Genomic DNA, 23,686 nt, shown 5'->3' on the forward strand with positions numbered 1-23,686 from the left:
TGTGTTGTCAGCGCACCGCGTGCGCGAGGCTGCGCCACTATTGGCGAAGAGGCGATGCGGCCTGCGAGCACGCGCGCCCAAGTAGCGCCACGGCACGCCGACCAGGCCTAAGTACGCCAGCGCATCCGAGTTGTGTACCTGATTCGTCAGCAACCGGACATAATGTATCAGCAGCGTTTCCTATCCTCTTAGTGCAAGTGTATCCAGCCCCACCATGCCATTAACAAAGAGAGATAGATACAAGAACGGATAACACCCATAGAGTCCGTTTATAAAGGTAATGTGCGAATTTACGCTGGATTCTTTCCAGTATTGTTACATATTTTCAATGAATGAATGAAATATTCTTTATTGCACATAAAATTACAATTAAAATACAATACAATAGCTTATGTTTAATAGTAGTAGTAAGTCAATGTGCAACAGGCGGCCTTATTGCAATGTAGCAATTTCTTCCAGGCAACCTTAGGATATACATTTCGGATATGCAAAAGGGGTGCAACCAAAGAATATCATCATAAGTACACTACATAATAAGTAATAATAAAAATATATACATATCCATAGATAGATATACATATACATACAAATAATAATAATATTATTAATACATACATAACAATAAATACACAATAATATTAAATGCTTCTATACTTTTAAAGGAAAAAGAAAAATGAAGTATAAATGTAGGAAATAAATGAAAGGATAGTAGAGGACAGACGAAATTTAGGAGTTGAGGAAGTGATCCTTGACACGTTGTTTCAAGGAATGAAGAGAAGGGGATCGTCGAATCGATTCAGGGAGAGATTTCCACAATCTGATCGCAGAAATGGTAAAAGAGTTGGAATAAAAGTTAATAGGTATGAGAGGGCAAGTTAAGTAAGAGAGTATCAGAGGAGCGAAGGAGACGACAAAGTGTAGAATAGTGGAAAGTAAAGCGATCTTTAAGATAAGAAGGCGTAAAGGGATATAACAGAATTGAATAGAGAAGTGAAAGGATATGAAGATCTCTACGCCGATGGATGGGCAGCCATTTAATTTGTGCGCGAAATTGGGAGACATGGTCAAATTTACGTAGTCCGAAGATGAACCTAACACACATATTTTGGAGCCGTTCCAATTTATTGAGCAGAGTTATTGACAAATCTGGGTAGCAAACATCTGTATAGTCCAGTATCAGGTGGAGAATGCTCTGGGCCAGAGTAATTTTAGTTGTAGTCTGCAAGAATTTTTTAGCCTTCTCAGAGAGAAATACGCACCAAACACCTTCCTGCTAACCTCAGCAACGTGCGGCTTCCAAGTCAGACATTTATCAAAAATTACCCCCAAATTCCTGACTTTATCCAAATAAGGAATACAGACACCATCGAAAACCACGGGGGGTTAAGGAGTCTAGATTTAAACGAGAATTGTACCAAGTGCTACCTATAATAATCGATTGTGTTTTGGATGGGTTAACTTTAAGGCCAAAGGACTAACTCCATTGACGAATGGATTCAAGGTCCACATTGGTAGTATTAATGGCACGTGGAAAGTCTTGAATAGACGACTGGGTGTAAATCTGGAAGTCATCAGCATAAAGATGATAAGAAGAAGTGAGGGATTGTGTGATAGAGTTAATAAGAAAATAAGAGAGGAGAAAGCACGCCACCCTGCGGAACTCCGGCGGAAATATCGCACCACGTAGAGAAATAATTCTCATTGCGTACACACTGCCGACGTCCACAGAGGTAGCTTCGACACCAATCAATGACTGCTGGAGATATGTTAAGAGTACGCAATACCTCCAATAATAGGTCAAAGTTAACACCATTGAAGGCGTTACTGAAATCAAGGAGTGTCAGCACAGTCAATTGTTGATTTTCCATACCCAAACGGATATCATCAGTGATTTTCGTGAGTGCAGTAGTCGTAGAGGATTGAAAAGGTTGTTCCTGTTTACGAAATTAGTCAACTGACAGTGAACGAGCTTTTCTAGGACTTTCGACAGGAAAGGAAGAATTGACTGAATAAAATGAATAGGACGGTAGTCTGAAGGGAAGCTTGGTTTGGTTTTTTTGGTATTTTGTTTCAGAGGGATCCCATATTATAGCATTGTACTCCAGCCGACTGCGAACCAAGGACTTATAGTTATAGCGTCACAGCAACTCCAGGATCTTTATACTGGGAGCCGATTCTCATAATGAACCCTAGTATTTTACTGGCTCTGCTACAGGTGGAAGTAATATGCTGTCGGAAATCCAGTCTTGAATCCATTGTCAATCCAAGATCGTTCATCGTTTGGACTTTCGTCATAGGTGTGCCAGCCAGGCGGTAAGTAAAACATAACGGCGTTCAGCTGCGAGTAAAGGTGATCGACTTACATTTTGTCGCGTTAAAATATAAGCGATTTCTATCAGCCCATTCCGCAACTGCATCAATATCTAGTTGAAGCACCTCGCAATCGTCAGCCCCATTTATTGTCATCAACAATTTTCAGCCGTCCGGGAACATGAGGCACTTACAATAGCGGACAGACAGCGGTAGATCATTTATCATCATTAAAAATTGCGCCGGCCCTAATGTAGAGCCCTGACTTACACCAGATCGTGTATAATAGATGTTCGATTCGTACCCTGCTACCCGCACTTTTACTTTTACTTTTATTGACGTCTATTTCGAAGGTAACATGAGAAAAACTTCAAGAGTTTTAGTGTGAATCCGAAAGACGCCATCTTCTGTAGCAGCACGTCGTTGTCTACAATATCGAATGCTTTTTTGAAGTCAAAGTACGTTGCACCAACTTACCGACCTAAATCCATCTCAATCATAACGAAATCGACAAAATTTACATGATTTGTAGCGGTTGAGCACGCTTCCCTAAATCCGTACTGGCAGTCAACGAGGCGAGGCCGAATCTGTCGCGTGATTTGCCTATTAATCATTGTTTCAAAGACCTTGCCGAATACTGACAGTATTACTGTTGGTCTGTACATCGTAACATCCATGACAGATCGACCACTCCCCTTCGGAACTGGAGTTATCTTCCAGTAATCTGGATATTTACACGTATTTAAGGATAAATTATACAAATATAGAAGAGGGCGCTCCAGAGCCGAAACACAATCACAACACAATTCTTCACAAGAAATGGAGGAACTTCGTCATGACCCGTCGCTGAATGAGGTTTCAAGTTTTTAACCGCCATCGTAACTCATTTATTGTCAGTCTATTAATCGACACACAATAAGCACCCAAGCCGATCTCGTTTTGCCGTGCCCACTCAGGATCTAATCGCGACACGTTACCATGAAATACCGAGCCAAAATACGATGCAAAACCATCCACTGCATCCTGTCCAACAAGTAAGTTGCCATTATAGAATAGAATAGAATAGACATTTATTGCAACGCCACAACACATAGATACAAAAAAAAAATATATTGATACTACTTAGACAAGCAAAACAAAACAAAAAGACGTAATTAACAAAATTAAAATAAAATGAAATAAGACAATAACAAACAAATAGCAAAACAGAAAAATACTAAATATAACAACTACAAATGTTGTACTGTCATGTGTGCGGTTGTGGCGTACGCAAAAGGACTTCATTCAGCTTATGCCACAGCCGCAATTCACTGTGGCGCTGGTTTTCAATGAGCCCTGAATGAGTCATTATAAACATAATGACGTGAAGGTTGCCCATTACTCCGCTTTTCCCCAATATATATTTCCAGAACTTTGTTGGCTCGCTTTTGATTACCTTCTCGATATGGTTGATATGATTTTGATATGCGTTTCGTATCAGATACTATGTGCACGATAGTATTTGTACAATTCCCCGTTAAATTTGTTTGTCCCTTTTTAATAGTTTCTTTAGTATACCACGGATATACAAAATGTCCCGTATCGCGTTGCTTGATAGGCACGAATTGATAAATGCAATTAAACAATTTGTCATAAAAAACTGACTGCCTCGTCAACGTCTCGCACTTCGAACAAGTCCTCCCAATTGATGCCCAACAAATGTTCATAAAGCAGACTGAGATTGGCTTTAGGAAAGTTCCAGTGCGGTGCCGAAAGTGGATTAGAACGAGGAGGGCGCATTCGCAAGGGTGGCGCTTTGTCACTGCGCTTGAATTTCGTCTCTATCTCGACCGCGGGATGGTAGGCATCACATGGTACCATTGGATCGGTAGACCTAGCAGCCGCAACCTCCTTGGAATCCGGCCCACCCAGTATCAGGTCCAAGACGCCTCCAAAATCGTTCGTAATATAATTATATTGTTGTCATTTACAGAAGTCCATAAAGAAATTTGCGATTTTACATTAACACTGTATGAGTTTAAATTAAAGTCACCAACTATTAATACGTCTAACATACCATATGTACATAAAATATCTTCAAAACATTTAAATATTGTTCGTCTTTATAGATTGGAGGCAAGTAAATAACACAAAATAAAAACTTAATATTTTTCCAAGATATCACAACAGCAATTAACTCTTTATCATCCGTTACACCGGGAACATTGCTCACTTCAATCACACTGTAAAAGTCACGCACTGATAGCACACCACCCCATCCTACATCACCCGCTCAGTCTTTGCGATATATTGTAAAACCGTCAGGAAAAAGTTCTCCATTGCATACTGAGCTTGTTAGGAAGGTTTCCGTTAGTGCTATGACGGCGGCTGAACATGTAAGTACATTGTTATAGAATTTAGTAGTCTTAGAGCGTAGACCTCTAACATTTTGATAATAAAAGGGAATCCTATTTAGACAATTACTTTTTCCCATTGGCTTCAGTTCTGGACCGAAAAAGCTGCTTCCATGGTTTGATGCATATATTGGGCATCCAATTCTTGACATCTAATACCCACTCAGCCATCTGATAAGGAACTCCGAGTTTGGAACAAGCGTAGTTGCCATGCGCCTTCAGTTCATCTACAGTGCAATTATCGCTATTACAAATAGATTCAAGATGGTTCTTGACTTGATCAGCAGTAGCTGCCTGTTTTACATAATATAAATGAAAATATTTCCATCGGTCCGAAGCTTCAAGTGATGTAGAGCCATGCTTCGCTGTACCACGGAGTACCTGTGGTGAGGAGAATTGTGCACGCCGTCGTCTCACTTCAATCCAGTCCTCCTTCCCTTCGACATTAGTGTTACTCTCTGTAGCCACCGGAGAATTCCTTTTAGGAGATGGTATTGGAGTTGCAGATGACCCAGCTGGATCTGGCGATTTCCCAGACTTCTTCTTCGCAGTGTTTTTTTAACTTTTTTAACTGCCTCCTGATGCAAGTATTTTCACCACGGCATTACTTTCCATGTGGTTTGTTTTTGCACCTTGGTTATTTTTTGGTGACTTTTCTTTTTCGGCCTGCTGTATACCGGAATTGGAATGTTTATTATTCGCAATCTCTTGCAGTTTCAGCTCTTAAGGAGCTAATCTTATTATTTAATTTTTGAAATGAGACACGCAAAGTTGATTTAATGCAGACTTCAACAGCTTTGCTAATTTTATTCGTCAGGCGCTCTACAACTTAACCGTTCAATTCTTCACGGATCATAATTCTCACAACTTCCATGTACTGAGACACATCATCGATAGGAGTATGGATGGAACTAATATTAATGTCCTCGTTGAATTCCTTGGTCTTTCTTTGCCTAGTAGTGACGTTGTTTCGCTCGTCATCTTCACTATTAAATACAAGCAGAGATGAGCGTACTACTGGTGTGTTAGAATTTTCTTTCTTAGGCACCTACTACGACAGTCGGGGCATTTCCATTCATTCCTACGTTTAAATAAATAAATAAATAACGCACACACTCAACATAGTTGCGTTAGTCTTAAAAACTTTTCTCCTACATTGGCACAGAGCAGGTCATGTTTTCCACAAAGTGAACATATCAAAAAGTGGCTATCTGGTATTGCACTCCGACAACCGGCGCAGACTGGGTTTTGTGTATTCATCACTGTACGAAAATAGAACAGCTCACCTCTATCAATTATTGTATGGAAAATCTGGTCGGGGGGTCACCAACTCAATGCCATTGACTTACAGCTCTCGCGACATACACTGACGCATGCGTAACCGAGGGTATGCGGCGCACTCGGTTCCCACGTCGTTGCACCGCTCGCACCTCTTCGCCGCGGCGACACTGCTGGCCGTGCACTCAATTAAGCAGCGAATGTGTCGTAGGTCAGGGTCGTTGAGCCGTTAACTAAAACTTTGAAATATTTTCACTTATTTCTCAGCAATAAAAGGCGCATTTTAATACTGTTTTCAGCACTATCTCAACAAAGACACACACTTCAACTGTATAAAATGTATCCATAAAGAACACAATTTTGCAATTTTAAAATTAAAAAATCTTTTTAACTGACTAGCGTAGATATGCTCTATACGACGCGCGACTCCTCATCTCACGCCACATCTCCCGCCAGGGCTGGTAACTGCAAAGGTATCTAACCGGGTGATAAAACTTTCATAGATTTCTCGTATATGGCGCTACGACTAAAAAGTCGTTGAAAAACCAAATACAAAGACACGGCAGCAAGCACATAGAAAAATTCATGAAGTCCGCTAGTTCGTTCCGTGGCTTAGTTGGTCACCCTCTAACCCACCGCCCAATCCAGCCCCTAATCCATCCCCTAACTCACTCACCCGCTCACCCACCCCTAACCCAACCCCCAACCTACCCCCTTTTTTTTGTTAAACCGGGTGAATCTGCTTACAGATACCCCGGCCCCGCGGGGGCAGAGCCATGGGCAACGAACTCCCCCGAGTCCGCTACCCAGGGGCCATGGGGGCCAGGACAGCATCCCTCAACTGTGAAGTTCAGTGGCTGCTCCCCCAGCCCCCGCGGCGGATCTGATGACTGATGAAATCGATTCTAAATTTAAAGAGTTTGTGATTGTTTAGATTATTTTTCGGTTCATTGATGTTCAGGGGGCCTAAAAGGATAAATCGTGCAAGTCAGTTAAAAGCAATTTACAGTTGCAATTCTGTAGCAATTCCTCTTATTTTCGTAAAATTGTCCCACATTCCGATGAATTGTATCCAATTCTTTTAATTTTGATTTTATAATGATACTAAATATGGAAATGAAACTATTTTTCCGTATTTAAATCGCGTATATTTGTTTTTTCAAAGGTTTGTTTGAAAAAACAAATATACGCGATTTAAATTCGGAAAAATAGTTTCATTTCCTAACAATCGCGAAAACCTAAGAACTCGATATATGAAATATGGTTTGTTACGAGAATTTAATGTAAATAAGTATGTTCATCAATAAAACAACTACATAAGTCAATATTTTTTCCGAGAAATCGAAGTGACTCGGTGAAATTCGGCGATTAAGTGCTTACAACATTATTAAAAAAAAATAGCTTGAAGACGTAACTGTTTTCAGAACGTTTCGGAGTAACTCAAAATTGCATTTTTTTTGGAATTCTTGCGAAAACAGTACTTGAAATATCTTTTGTCATATTTTGACTCAATTATGCTAATTATTGTTTGTTTGTTGTTTCGTTGATCGCATTCAAAGTTACATACTATCGCCTTCTTTAGCTGTCAAATTTGGCCTCTTATTTAAACGAAAACGATGGAGCAATCGCATAGATTTATTTTCGCTGTTATGAAAACATTTTATATCTCGTTTTTCTCTCTAAGTGGGTTTTAACTATACAAGTGTAATTTATAATTCACGATAAATAAAACTTCAAGGATTTTCTAAATTATACTTTTCCAATTTCTCGGGATTTTTTCCGGAAAAATTTCCACTATTTGAAATTTTTGCCGAAAATAACCCAACAATACATAATTATGATCACAACCTATTTGTTGCGTCTACTGTACAGTGTTCAGACAATAAAATTACGTAAAAAACTGTTATGTACGGGGTGAATAAAGAAATCAAACCATTTATTTGGAGAACATAGTTTTTATTGGTGTTTGTTTATTCATCATGGCCTTGAAGACATTTTGAAGTTAACGCAACATTAATATTGCACCAATTTTCTACGGAAATATTACAAGTTTTACAAATGATTAATATTTAAAATACGTACAAAGTTAAAATATCCATTTGAGAAAAACAATCGATAGGTCTAATCAATAAAGTGTTGCAACACAAACATGCTCGATTGTCAAATGTCAATAATAATAATTTTACATTCGGACATATCAAAACTATATCTTTTGTAGGAATTTTAGTAGTAGTAATTTTCTAAGAATTTAGAAAATTAAACGTAAGTTTAATTGTACTCATACACAGTATATTCGTCACAAACAAAAATATTATTACACTTCCACTACTGCCGTAGTAAATAAAATAATTATTTTTTTTATAAACAATACATTCATAACGATCAAAATTGGCAAAACATATCGTTGATTCACGTCATTGTTTTGTATATGTTATAACAATTTTCACAATGACAAACTATTGGCACCTCATAGAAAATGTAGGCATGACACACTTTCGTTGCTGTCTGAGTATAATTAGTCTCTATTTCTGTTTGGCAATAATAGATAAATATTAGGTGAGTCAAGAACACACTAAAAGATTTAAATTCAACTCCATGCCCCTAACGATGCTCGTCAAAACATTGCTCTTAATTTCAATATGGCGCATAAAATAATTTACCGCCCATAAAAGTCTAAACTAATAATATAAAGTATTTTTTTTCTGGCAGCTAGGAAATTAAATCAATAGAGTCAAAGTCAGTATATAGTGAGATATGCTGCCGTTTTGAAAAGACGTTTTTTACCTCAAAGACTTTATAAAATATACAACGCACTAAACAGTTCCGGTTCACGGTTAATGGCTAAATTTCCGTTTTACAGATCTTGAGTATTTCAAATCGCTGTAGTCAGCAATGTAAAGAGGGCTATAATAAAAAGTAAAAACAAATCACTTATACTATTTTGTGCCATCATAAATGTTAATTGCATATTTAAAATTGAATTGCGCAATAATACACAATATAAAAGAAAAATATATTGTGCTAAATACAGTACTCCTTAGAGAAGTATATAAAGCTAAATTTGTGTGAAAAATGAAACAACTCAAAGTTGTTGACTTTAGTTGTCAGTTTGTTCACCACGAGTGCACCACAAAATCCAATTTAAAATATGAAATCTCCTTTTCTAGAGAAAAAAACAATAAATAAACTACTCGCAACGACAGGTATATCTATCACAAATTAGGGTGTTGTATAGTTGATTTTTCTAAACAATTAAGTTTAAAATCGTGTCTAGAACATATTATATACAATAATCTAATCTCAAGTTTTGTAATAAAACTCTGACATAAACCGATCACAGTTTTATAAAGTGAGTCCAAAATTAAATCCTTTGGTCAAAAGTTTAGACCAGACTTCGATCAAGCTTCAATTTCGGAAAGTATAGTTAGTTGATTATTCTGATGTGCACCTTTTTTAAAATATATGCTAACCTTTTCACTCTCTGTTCATTTTCATATTTTACTAAGGTATGTTTTATTTTTATTTATAAATGCACATCATTATATGAACTTACCTATAATAAAATTACATACAAAAAATTAAACTAAATAATCAATTATAATCCAAAATGGTATTAAAAATACGATACTTTCAGTTGCTTATCTTCCAATTAAAATTAACACGTCTAACACAATGATGATTTTTTTATATATAATAATATAAAGAATATTTTAGTTACAATGTTATAACTATACACTATTGTACATAAAATACTGTAACAAGATACATTATTTAATCTTATTACCTGCAGTCCCATATGAAGATCCCTGGCTGATTTTCGACATGCCAATGGACTTTTGCAGGAGAATGTAAACTGGAAAGTAAACAAAAACTCAATAAATATATATAAATATATTTTTTATGATACCAAGTGACACGGGACGAACAAGTCTTGAAAGTCAACTGTGCCTGGTGGTAAGCGACACGACTGTTCATAAAAGTTGCAGGGTCGCTCAGAGCTATTAATCGCAAAGATCTGAGGGGCATTGCGCCTGTCACCTTGAGACGTAAGTTGACAAGTACCCTTACCCTCCAAAACCGGAACGCAACAATGTGAGCATTACTGCTTGGAAGCTGCAAAAATAGTTAAGGTGGCAGTACTTCCCCTAGACGAACTCTTTCAAAAGGAGCTCTACTAATAAAATATATAGGATTAGATTTGTAAGTTCGGTCGTGAATATTTTTGCACTTTGACAGTAATAATTGAGATTATGCCTGTTAGCCAAAGATTACGGCTATCATACGATAGAACATTCGTGAGTTATTATTGTGAACACCCTCGCACAAGTTTCTGAAGTATCAGGTGAAACTCAAGGCCTGGTTCAACTAGTATCATATAAAATTAGCTTAACCTCCTAAGACTCATCAAAGTACAATGGAAAAAGCGCTAAACGCCCAATGTGCCTTAAAATGTACTAAATAATTTGCATGCTTCAGGCCCAAGCAATAGGTACTTGTCCTCTGTTTTCATATGTAAAACATATTTTTCCGGATATCCTGTCACATACAATACATAACGCTAAATTTGAATGTGATATTTTCATTATAATGTACACTGGGCGTTTACGTGATTATATTAACATATTACATTTTGATGCATACGGGGTCTAGGAGGTTAATAAGGATAATTTATATTAAGAAGTGAAGGGCTAAAAGAAGTAGAACTGTATGCTGCCGCCGTTAGTCGAAAAGGCGTTTGTGACATAAACAATAAAACCAGGGAAAATAAAGTTTACAGAAAAGAAATTAAAAAAAACCTACTTTCCTCCTGCGGTAACTTCGTACGTTATCCCCTTAGGAAAACAATAAATATGATGACAGATCGGCCTTTTTTTACTCATCACGGCAGTACCTATACATACTGTTGGGTAGTTTCAGAAAAATTGCAAACAGTGGAAATTTTTACGGAAAAATTTTAAAATAATGGAAAAATATAATTCGTTAGCTCATATTATGTCCTTCGTCTAGAAATATCTTTTATTGAGCGTGAATTATAAAATAAAATTATATACCTAAAACCTTATTGGAGAAAACCGCGATTTAAAATCATTGGACAACAGCGAAAAAACCTCTAAAGTGGCTACACCGCTTTCGTTCAGTAACTTTTCAAGACTTTTGATAGATGTCAACGTCAAATGTGGCAAAATAATGGAAAAATATCCGGAAAAATATTTATTTCTCTGAAAAATACATTGACTTACAATTATATGGACGTCGGGTCCGCGCTAAAAAGTGTCCGCACTTGTAAGGCGCTAAAATCGTATACAGAGCGCGACACTCCGCTTTAGTCTTCATTTGTTCTACGGACAGCGCGATACTGCGATGACATAACAATTTAAATTTCGAATAGGATGACTTGGGACATTTTTTTCGTGGTTTTTGTATTAGACCCGTCGTCCATTTATTTGTAAGTCAATGGAAAAATATGATTATTATCAAATATCAAAATGGAAATTTTTCCATGACCCAATACTACCTACACATACATTTGTTTTATATGTCACATGCGGTCTTTCAACGATTGGCGGCAGTATGTAGCTAGTTATAGGTAAAGTTTACAAATTCAATTATAATTTTTTGGTATTTGCTCCATAAGAGTATTAAAAATACTTACACGCAGCCAATATGGTACACCCCAAGGAAAAATATAGCAGTTTCCCGCTTAGGAGGAGACACAGCAGGTAGTAAAGCATTGGTGTAAGAGTGACCACTGCCCAGCCTAATGTGTTGATCAGTGAATAAATGCGCGGCTTGGATGGGAACGGTTCTACTCTCTCCACACCAGACTCCAGGAAAAAGTCGCCGGTGTTTAGAAACGAGTCTTGCATTTTGTCCTGAAATGGAGATTATGATAAGTAAAAATCAAACAGTGGCTAACCTAACAGTAGTGAAAACGCTTGCGTAGTAAGGATTAGTTCGATCCCCATAACGATATTTAAAAACTCCTATCACTTTCCTTAATGGCCAGTTTGCACGAGGCCTTTTTCCCTACCGCTTAACTGAGTCGGTTCCTGAGGTAGCTGCGCGGTATGGGAGGAATGTGGTGACGCGACTTGAGGGCTCAGTCACACCTATATGATTATACTAGTAATCTATCAAGATAGTTTACAAGCTTGGTTACCTATCTCAAGCTAGAAAGAAACATGATTCACAGAATTTTGTTTCTCCGAAAACCTTTAGACTTTTATTGAATAGATTTTGTTTCAATTGTCCGAAAACACTTTGGGGAGTTTTTCATTACACCATTTAACGTTTCACTATTTTGACATATTGACAAGTTATTCCTTTCCCGATTTTTATTTCCCCAACAAACCGTTTGACTATTGTATCTAATTGAAGTGTCGCTCGCTTCGCTCGTCCGAATCGTGCTGCTTTTTCATATACTAACCTAACCTAAACACCTACAGGAGGGGGTGGACCTATGAAATGCTAACAAATTCGTTTCTGGTACTCTCCTCGATTCAGTTTTATGTTATTTATTGAATACTCAATACCATTGTCTTTAAATTACATTTCAGATGACACCAAAAACATAGCACAATGGTATGACGAAAATTACATAAGTGGACTTACTGTGCACCAGCAAAGTACAGTTCAGAATTTTGGAGCTGTACGGTAAAATTGTATGCCGGTACAATTTTAGATTAGAATAATACTTTTATCGAAACGAATTTTCAGCAATCTAAATTATATAAAAAAATCTAAATAAATTATATAACAGACAGTATAACAAACATGGTTAAACCAAACAAACTTCTGCCCAAATAATACATGTGTGTAATAATCATTCTAATAATAGGTTTTCGGACAAACGATACTTCTGTTGGAAGACATTTCTGTGTTGCAAATTTATACCAAAACTGTCATCGCACTAATGAAAAAAAAGTCGAACCGTTTTCGGAGTAATGAAATTAGGAAAAAAGAAATTCGAGTTTGTGGTAGGTTACCTATAAGCTTCAATCTATACGGTGCTAGTTTTAACTATTTACGTTAATTACAAAACGGTTAACAATTGATATGCAATTGGTGTGCAATTTGATATCACAGTTAAAAATATTTATGAAACGCCAGTGTTCGTGCCAATAATAAATATATGTAATAATAACTAATATTTAAAAATATGTAACGTATTAATGAGAAACATTGAATAATATGTCGAACCGTTGTATCAATAATTTCAGCTCATTTATCAACCAACGTGTATTCGCTATAACCACCTAGATTCCTAGCACCATGCAAACAAGGCCAAGCTAGGATCGCACTATCTTACTATCCTGCTTTGAAAACTACGAAAGAAAAAGAGTAGGAGAGAGTTAATAATTATATTTTTAAAATATTACAACAAAATTTCTTGCTTTTTTAATATTGTAATCCGTATATGGCTAGAGTGGAGGAGTAACTATAAAAGACTCGTGTTTAGATTGGTCCGTACGCGTCAAGCGGCCGTGTAGGCGCCAGACCCAAATAGAAGATGTAAAGGATCCCAACGAGCTCGTAAAATTAAAGACTATAATATATTGGCAATAGGTTACTGGTTTACAGCAGTAGTGCCATTCATCGCTAAAGTGAACGTCTGTTTTGACCGTTTTTAGTTCGTACAATAAGTTCGTTAAATTGTAGTAGGGATGAAATAACATGTATATGGTAATATGTGTATGCTAGAATCCCCGGCCTACTTAATGTGCCCTTGAAGAGCGTTTACTTACTGCTTCGAAAGTTATATTAAATTTTAATACAAAATTCTGTTGCATTCGCAACAGAACCTGAGATTTCACACTTTAGATTCAACTTTATGACGCTTCGCATGTGATAAGAACGGTCCAAAGTGTCAAGATTGATGTGAACATGATATGGGTGTGGTTGTGGTATAGAGACAAAATAGTGGTGCATAGGTAAGTCGTAGGAAGGTAAGTAATTTCATACCGGTACTGTGCCTGTTTGAAATAATTCAATTAACATTCAGCTGCAATTACCTTGTTATCTCTTCTTATCTAATCACGAAAAACAAAATAAGGTCGTAGTAGTAATAGTATTCCAAACTTCACGGAACCAGAATACAAGATAAAAAAAAACGAGACATGGTTAATTATCGACGCGATAATCTTGACTATTATTGTGCATCAACCTGATAACGACAATGGATCAAATCGACGCTGTACAAATGCAACATGTATACGAGTTACGTAAGATACCTGCAGCTTGATTTCGATTACCTCTCCCGATCGGAAACTGCGTCTTTTTCGAGTCGAGGCGCATAATTGCGATTCACAACTGGCCGATCGGAAACTTTGACATTTCTGATCGGAACAATATTTGATTTAACTCACAAATTCGAAAGATATAGTAGGAATCAGGTTCATCTTCTCGCTCAGAAACCTATCTGACTTCGAGACTACCCGACCGGATCGATTCCGATTTGAATCAAAATCAGGACGCTGTTTTATTATTCTAAGTAGGACCAGTCAAACGTAAAGTTGTCAGATTATATCCTAAAGTAGGACATAGCTTCCTTTTCTAGTCATTGTCCTCCTTGGCAAACTTTACATACGTCTTTTTTACTTTCTTTGTGATGGCTTTACTCAAGGCCAACTTCCCGGCGCATGTATTCCCTCCCCTCTATAACATCGGGTCCTTCAAACGTAGTGTGAAGAAGCATTTGGCCAGACCGGCAAAATGATAGTGACGGAGTGAAGATATTTGTGTTTTCCATCCGTTACTCTCATCTCTGGACTGTATTCGCACTTTCCATCAGGCGCGGTGCAGTCATTTTGCCGAGTCACAATAAAAAAAAAAAAAAAAAAAAGGCCTCGTTTGCGATTCTCACGTGTTACTTGAGTACTTTTTAGTTTATTTATAATTTTTTAAAGAAAGCCCCGCTCTAGGAAAACCGTGTGTCGCGGGTGCCATGGACACACACAGACAACCGCAAATTACACCAAAACTCACGAGAGAAATCAATGTCGGCCATTCTAATATTTCTCCCGGCCCCGGGAATCGAACCCGAGACCTCTGCGTGGCAGACCAGCATGGTAACCGTTCATGCACTTGGGAGTTAAGCTTACACTCAAGTTACAAAGACCTATAAATACATCCCTTATAAAATAACATAAGTACATAACAATATAATAAAGAGTAGTAATAAGAACTAGAGTAATAAATAGAACAATAGAAGTTTTTGAACGGTCTAACATAATTTTTATATTGCAGCTCTTGTTTTAATATATATTCTTCTTATTTTTTATCCCTAAAAACAATTTTAGGTACAATCAACTGCTTTTTTTGACGTGATAGCGTCTCGTAGTGGGTTCATCGAGTCTGGCGGGAACTATTATAATTTTACTATTAAAGTAAACGCTAATCTTGTAGCGACCATTAAAAATCCCTACGAATTAAGCTACGGAGTATCGACACTCGGTTTTTATCTGCCGCTTTGCTTAGATATTCTAAGAGCCCGTTCGTCTCATGAGCGCCGCAGTGCGAGCGGTAGTATGTATGTCAAATACAAACAATGACATTTGCTTAAAGCCCAGCGTCAACCGGAATTCACAAGACGAAAAAACTATGCAACTCAAGGTTTTTGAGGAAATTAACGCAAATACTACACAATAGATTGGCAATGGGTTCACATCCAATCAACACGCCCGGGTTTATAAATGTCGGGTTTTAACCCATTTATGCCCAAAATCGTGGGCGGAAACGGCGAATACGGAATTTGGTATAATTCCATACTTATTACAAATTTAAGAAAAAGAGGCAACTCCAAATAATACTTACCTTGCAATCCTGTGAATTGGCACCACTAGGCAAAGGCACTTACTGCTACATAAAATATCGGGCATTAATGGGCTTTAACCCGATCAAAACCTGGCGTTAACAAAGCGACGGGTTATAACTCCGACCCTTGCCCGTCTCTGCGCAGATATGATTACGAGCATTTTTTTAGAATTGGGACAAATAAAGGCACTAACTATAGCAGCTTAAAATATGTATTATTATGTATGTTTTAAAAATAACATGTTTAAAACATACATAATAATACAAAAATAAAACGTAAATGATACATATGAACTTCACACATTAACATTTATTGTGTTCATGTAAAACGCGACCTGAGTTTATTTATTTATTCATTAGCAACACTACATTATGTTCACAACACACTTTTATCTTATTTGACTTGGGTGTTCTACATTGTAAACATAGTTTGTGTGTAACTATGACATTGAGATATTGGTACTCGCTTTGGACTTTGTACGTAATTCGCTTTATCATCTTTTGTTAGTATCTTTTTTGTTTAATGGGTGATTTATTCATTCTAATAAAATTTGATCCATCGCTACATCTAATCCAATGAAAACCTAGTCAGACATTAATTACGCTACATTCTTTCAAAATGTAACACTCGCATGGTATTGTAATGAAACTTATTTGTTTTTGCATTTTTGGTTTTTGTGTATTCATTCTGCATTTGTGCAACAAGATTTTTTAAGAGCCTATGGATACGACGATTTTTTAGGTACGTAAGACGCGCGTTTACGGCGCCATAGAGGCTCAACGAGAACGTATGTAAAATGATATTGGGTGCGACTGAATCCTGTTTGAATCGTGTTAACGCGCGTCATTTGCTCATCGTCCGCGCGCAAAAAACAGTAGTAGTGTGTGTGCGTAGACTCTAAGCGTTTCGTGCGAATAGGTGGCAAATTTATTTTTTGGACGTTTCCTGTTGTTTTTGTTAACAGCCATATTTATTTACTAATATTATGCTCCCCGAATTTTGAAATAAGAAAATAAAGAAACAAAATTCGAAAATAAAAAAAAACTAACTTTTCTGAAAAAAAATAAAGAAACAAAATAAAAACAGAACAGGTCCAAAAATTAAGATGGCGTAGTGTTCATTGGAGGTATCGATGTGTGTACTCCTGTCGCGCGCCGTGTACGGTCGCACACGTTCGAATAATATCGGGATGTACTCACGTAACCTACATAGCGCGGGTGTTTGCGCGCGCCATTTATTAATGAATTGAAGCCTGAATCGGTTTTTCAAAAATGACGCCACATAGTTACCGCGGTTACAGTTTTGTTTAGGGTGGTTTGAACACTTTCTAATTTTTAATAAGAATGATTCAAATTGACAACCCTACGATCCGAGTGTAGTGAAAGCATTTGCGCCAAACAGCTGGGAGCTACCCGTGTCTTATTACTACTACGATATTTACCTAATGTATAAGAGCTAAAAACGTGAAAATACATGGTATAGTACTTGAAATTGATTTTGTATTCTGTATTTTAAAAAATACTTGCCTTAGTCACAAATAGGTCATGGAGCCATTTGGCCGCCTCGGCTTCATCTTCAGGTACAGTTTCTACCGGAATTCGCTGGATGTATATATGACCATGCACTGGCTTGCCGTACAGCAGACTTGTTAGCGTTGGCGGGATCTTAACAAAATATAGCAAAATGTAAAAATTATGTATAATGATGTTTTTAGAAACCAATTTCTTTCATGCCAACACGTAGAGTATGTACACACGCCAGCCTTGATGTGCTGGTGCTACACATTGACGTATCTTGTTCCATTGCAATGGAGGCGATTTTCGAACAAAAATGTGTGGTCTGATGTGCCGTTATCCGTACATATACTAACATGTTCAATATCGTCAAGTGGGGTAACTTTGAATTTCCTTATAATTTGGAATAAAAGTGGTTTGAAGGTTTTTCTTCAGCAACAAACTTTGTAATCAAATACTTTGATAACTGTGTGAACGGAAATACCACGTATTCTAGATGTCAAATGTGACATAAGATTTGACAGATACATATAAATATGTGTGCGCGTGTGCATGCGCGTGCGCGTGTGTGTGAGTGTTATATTCTCGTTTATAAATGAATAATTAAGAATAAAATAGAAATAAACACATTATTCTAGCTTCTAGATACATGATTCCCTAGTTTAGAAGGCAGGGTAATCTTGTGATTGTATAACTTCGACTTATAAAAATATGAATTGTACCAATTTATTATTTGTGATTTATGAATAAACATTATTATTGTTCGAAATAAGATCCATTCAGTATTTCTTTTCTTATTTTCAAATCGTGTTTTCTCAATGCAATCTCAATTTGGAATTGTGACAGTGTTTGGTTTCATGTGCAATAACAACATAATTATGTAACTGGATGAACAAGTGCGCCTGGTGGTAAGCGACACACCTGGCCATGCCAGGACACAAATTATACATTAACGAAGTGCCATGATACATAATATATTGTTTGGTCAAGTGAAATCAGTGCTGTTAAATCGGACGCGATTTTTTTCGTTCATTGTTATTACAGAATGTTCAAATATTAACAAATTAAGTCACAATTCTTAAAAGATTAACCGTGAATTTAAAATAGATTAATCCAGTTTAAATAAGATTAAGCTGTTTATAAACATAAGCTTGAATTAAAAAAAAAATACGACTGGATTCAAAAATATATCTTTATCTAATCGTGCCGTAGTGTCCTCAACATAAATCTTATGATATTAAATATAATTTATTACTATCTAAACAATTCAAATATTCTAGCTTTTACAAATTTTTTAAACGTTTTATTAAAATGACCACACAATTTTCTTTCGCTCGTAAATGGGTCCATGCAATAGAGTCGGTTACGTTTACATTTTTTCTTTTTAAAACAACTAATAAAGCTGGCGTAAGCAGTGTTGTCTCTACTGACGCCATTGTGCTACTATTGAGAGTACGGGCCGTAGTTACCCGTTTCACAAACGCGGGTGAAACGCACATTTACGGCGCGTATGAATGTGTGAACATGTGCATGAGTTTACTGGCTTCGACTGAATCTCGTTTGAATCGCGTTAACGCACGTCATCAGCGCGTCCCCTGCACGTCGTCTGCGCGTGTAAAATACGCCGTGTGTATAGGCCCTTAGCAGCGATGCAAACGCCATCGTGCGTTCGTGAAACGAGCGATTGCATCGGTACACTTGCGATTTATAGACGAATGCAAACGCGCGACTGCATCGATACAGTCGCTTATGTTGGATAATCATGTACGAAAAATCTGTATAGATTTGTGCACAATATTTTCATTGTTAATTGTAAATTTAAAAGTTGAAGTATCTAGGCTGTGCGCGAGACCTAAGTTATTAGGGAGCCAGTAAAACCACGTATTCACACTATGATATTTATTGGATGACTGAGAGACACATACAGGCATACCCGTTTACCGACCGACATAATTTTATAATTATTATGACACTCACAGTTTCGTAAGTCCGTATTCTCGTCGCCACTGAAAAATCTAGACTATCTAGGCTGTGCCCGAGACCGAAGTTAGGGGGCCAGTAAAACCACGTATTCACACTATGATATTTCTTGGACGACTGAGAGACACATACAGGCATACCGACATAAACATTTATAACAAACTACTCACAAATACAGTATACATCAGAAAAGTGAAATTAATAAAAACATTAAATATATAAATAACTTAATTAAAGTGTGAATCGTGTTTGCATCGCGTTTGTATCGTATTTGCGTCGCAGCTAAAAGTGTATAACCGCTCTAAAGATAACGTTACTATATAGTCAGGGCATAACGACGAACAGTTTTTTTATGATATCAAGTAAAAGGAAGAATAATTCGTGCACCTAGTGGTAAGCGACACATAACAGTTGCAATGCCACTCAGAGCTTTAAATTGCAACGACCTTAGGGGCACTGCCACTACGCTTGCCACCTTGACACATAAAGTTGTAGCTGTAATTTCACCTGCACCCTTACCCTTCAAAACCGGAACGCAGTAATGCTCAAATTACTGCTTGGCGGCAGAAATAGGTAGATACGGTGGCAGTACTTCCCTGGACGAAGTCTTTCACAAGGTGTTCTACTGCTGCTACAATATAATGTTAATAATATGGAGCTGCGTTTTAGCCTTACCTTACTATCTTTATCAAAGGCCAATTGTATGTTGTAAATAGCTGGTATCTTTTTTCTAAAATACTGCAGGCTGGTGGTGAATCCTCTAGTACGAGGGGTGAGATGATGTTTCAATAAGGGTAGATTTTTCTCCTTTGCGAATTTCAATGACGCTTCGTGCTTTGTTTTTGTGAACCTTGTTCCTTCGGGCGTCAATAATAGCTGAAAAATTAAATTATCTTAGCGTTCATACAACGCGAGCCTACATTTTAGGTGAGGTGTGGGGGACCGCTTCTTGCGTTCCGCAACCCGTGAGCTGACAATTAATTAGAATAAATTAAGAACAGCCCGAGAAAATTTGACGCAGAGCCGTCGTCGAAAAGCACCCGATGGCGACTAACGGGGCAGCTGGCGGTGCGGCGTCTTTAAACCGCTTTTTTCAAATTTTGGGATAAATGTGAATGTGCTAAAAATATTTTTAATAGTTAATAATGTAATATTTTTGTTTAAATAACATTCAATATTCAAAATGAACACGTAAGTATTTTACGTATCGCACCTAACACCATTGTTTATAATGGCCGGACGTCATAAAACACGTAGTACGAACCAATAATATTATTAATCTTTAATACTAAAAAACATATTCTATATCAAAGTATCAGAGACAACGATAAGAGTTACTGAGTACATAAAAAATTGGTTTCTTCGATCGAGACTTTAATTCCGTATAAATAAATGTATTTATTCCGTTGTGTATTGGACTCATTATGTTTATCAAAGAACTGTAGCCCCCTTGATTAAGCTGTTATCAAACTACGACAGCTGGTTATAACATTATCATAGCTTACAATTAATTCAGTATAAAACATATAGATTTATAAAATCGTTATATTTAATTAAACTGCAATGACATACCCAAACAGGATCCGGATAATCGCCAATCTCTGATATCTGTTTCATAATAATTTCCTTATCTTTTTCGAACGACCTTTCTAGGAAAACGAATTCAGAAAATTTCCACATCCATCCTATGGGAGGTAGGTATTGTATAGACTTTTTCGCATATGCCTTGCAGTTCTGGAAAAAAAAAATGTTAAGTCTCAACAAAGGTGCAAGAACACGATCGCGACTATATGGATCACCCGTATTTCTACGCCTAGTGTAGACGATGCTTTAGAAGTAAATAGTAGACAGTTGTTTTGTTACATTTAAAGGCTTTTCTCAGCGTAGTTAACGTCATTCAATCAAAATAAAAGCTTTTCAGTAATGTAAAACATTTTTTACCTCTGAATACTTTTCTTTTGATTTGGTCAAAGACATTATTTTCGAACAGAAAATTAATACAGAAATAGGTTGCCAATTCTCATACTATTTATTGCAGGTTCAACTTTGCAATTTAATACATATACTTGAATTTGAAGAAAGCACATTAATATTGTGGGTAAATGATGTGTAATAAACATTAATAATTTAAATACCTCGACCAGGGGTGGGCAAACTTTTTTAATTAGGGGTCAGAAAAACAAATTTGACAGAAAGCCGAAATTGAAATTTGTTATTGAGTAGTGTTATTTTTGAGTGTCGATATCGACGAGGCTGTCAAAATATATTTTTTCGATGGCCATACATGCTTCTTTAAAAGGTAAGGTACTTGGCCAGTTTAAAGCCTTTCTCCTTATTTGGACTTGTTTTGGACTTACGTTGCCCAAAAGTGATCTAGATGAATATTTAATACAAAAGTTCTTACACCAAGTACTTGGATGCCGTCACAGAAGTGCCAACCCATCAGCCAATCTATTTCATAACTATGATTCATAACGAGATACCCGTGTTCTTTTCCATAATATTTATCGTATTCGTCTTTCTTTATATAAATTGATAGCGTTGAGCCTGACCACCATTCTGACATGAACACTAATTCTGAAAAAGAAGTGAAATTATATTAACTATTTACATCGTTATTTTATAAACCGTTGCATTACAGTAAGCCATATATGTATATTATAACGAAATTGACCAGTCGCTTTTCGAAGATTACGGGTTTGTATGTGTACTAGAAATACACCTGTATGTGTATGTTGTAAACACAGGTGTAAAATAATTTACTCCGAGGACGGCTTCGAGTCTCTTGTTTCTTAAACTTATCATTTCATAATTTTGTTAATAAAATTAAATTATCACTGAAATAGCATCATTGCCATGGACTAAAGTTGACTAACCACAATGGAAAGAAAACGCTCTAGTCTGCGGTATGGATTCAACGCGAAAGGCTGATAAAATTTTTATAACAGAAAAAATAACTCCATAACACAAAATCGCCTACAAAACTTGTTAGTTTTGCGTAGTGGTAGTGTCCATATCAAAATAAATATACAAAAAATCAACTTACGACTGTAAAATGAATACGCAAGATAGTAATTAATCTTCCTGTACAATACTTTATTAAATGGTTTCAATCCAAAATATAAAACGGCTTGAATAAGACTTAGTATCAACCCCGATGTAAAGTACGATATAGCAAAGCACAAATGTACAATTGTAGATTGCTTTATAACCAGTAAATCAACCATTTTGTATCAGTTTGGTCTTCCGTTTTCAAAATCTGAAACATTAATAAAAGCATTTAAATCTAAACATAGAAACTTTTTTTAATGAGATATTATAATTTTATTGAAAAGCTTCATATTATATACATAACTGTGAAATTATACAAATTACACTAGACTGAAAAGCATCAGAACCATCTCCTACTGTCCCGGTCTACTTCCCGGACTTCCAACTTTCCCGATTGCTCCACTTTAGCGATCGGTCCACTTTCACTAGGCACTTACACGTGTACTCAACAGAACAAGTGTAAATAAAGGACTTATCTTGACTTAACGTTCACTAGTCATTAATTAAACTAATGTCGTATTAATTTTTGTATCCACGTAACATGTTTGCGGATGACCTATACATTGCTGTTTGCAAAAGGTCGAGAATTGGTAGTAGGTAGAATTAGGAATAAACGATTGACTATCAAAAGCAATGATTTTATATACCTACCATAGATGATAAAAAGTGTACTAAATTGATTGGAACGCAATAACCTTCAAGTAAGCTTGTCTAAAACTACGTTTTTGCAATTCCTAAACCACACCAAAAATCCAGCAAAACCCTCCATAGCACATGATAAATAATTCCATAATAGAATCGAACACAACGAAGTAACTCGGCAACATGCTCGATATATATTTGACTTGGACAGAATCTATTGAGTCGGTCTGTGAAATACTCAACAGATTTGTATACGTAATTTACCGATTAAAAATATTTGCGATCAGAAAACTGCTTTGATAGCCTCCCATTACTGTTATGTATATTTAACTCTGCGGCATGGAATTGTTTTCGTTTAAGTGTTGTATATTTAACCCTAGAGCGTAACCGTTATCGGTTTAGAACTCTCTGTGAAAGAGTTCGTCCAGAGAAGTACTGCCACGTTACCTATTTCTGCCGCCAAACAGTAATATGAGCATTACTGGGTTCCGGTTTTGAAGGGTAAGGGTGCTGGTGAAATAATTTACCAATCGGCGTAAGGTACTCGCTAATTGTTGCCCAGTGTGGGCAATGATACGTTGTGGCAGGAGGCCCTTTACGTGTAAGCCTTTACGTTTAATCCCCCTTATGGTACAAGTTATAGTTACCATGGTATACACTATAACGCTTGCGATCGTGGTGAAAGAATTTGCCAATCGGCGTCA

The 23,686-nt window shown here is 36.7% G+C and overlaps 1 protein-coding gene across 1 annotated transcript in view; it reads right to left on the reverse strand.

Moving 5' to 3' along the window:
* Positions 1 to 9,640: 9,640 nt before the first annotated feature.
* Positions 9,641 to 23,686, reverse strand: part of LOC113236612 (1-acyl-sn-glycerol-3-phosphate acyltransferase gamma-like) — a 20,392-nt gene continuing 6,346 nt past the window's right edge. Inside the window, exons 2-8 of the mRNA XM_026472765.1 lie at positions 22,336 to 22,548; positions 21,694 to 21,866; positions 20,862 to 21,023; positions 19,965 to 20,165; positions 17,322 to 17,459; positions 11,635 to 11,854; positions 9,641 to 9,834 (exon numbers count right to left, since the gene is read on the reverse strand). Of these exons, the coding sequence (XP_026328550.1) occupies positions 9,749 to 9,834; positions 11,635 to 11,854; positions 17,322 to 17,459; positions 19,965 to 20,165; positions 20,862 to 21,023; positions 21,694 to 21,866; positions 22,336 to 22,516 (1,161 nt within the window). The 5' untranslated portion in view covers positions 22,517 to 22,548 and the 3' untranslated portion in view covers positions 9,641 to 9,748. The remainder of the gene's footprint in view (positions 9,835 to 11,634; positions 11,855 to 17,321; positions 17,460 to 19,964; positions 20,166 to 20,861; positions 21,024 to 21,693; positions 21,867 to 22,335; positions 22,549 to 23,686) is intronic.

The sequence above is a fragment of the Hyposmocoma kahamanoa genome, unplaced genomic scaffold (genome assembly GCF_003589595.1).
Source record: "Hyposmocoma kahamanoa isolate Upper Pololo Valley unplaced genomic scaffold, ASM358959v1 92, whole genome shotgun sequence".
Lineage (NCBI taxonomy): Eukaryota > Metazoa > Arthropoda > Insecta > Lepidoptera > Cosmopterigidae > Hyposmocoma > Hyposmocoma kahamanoa.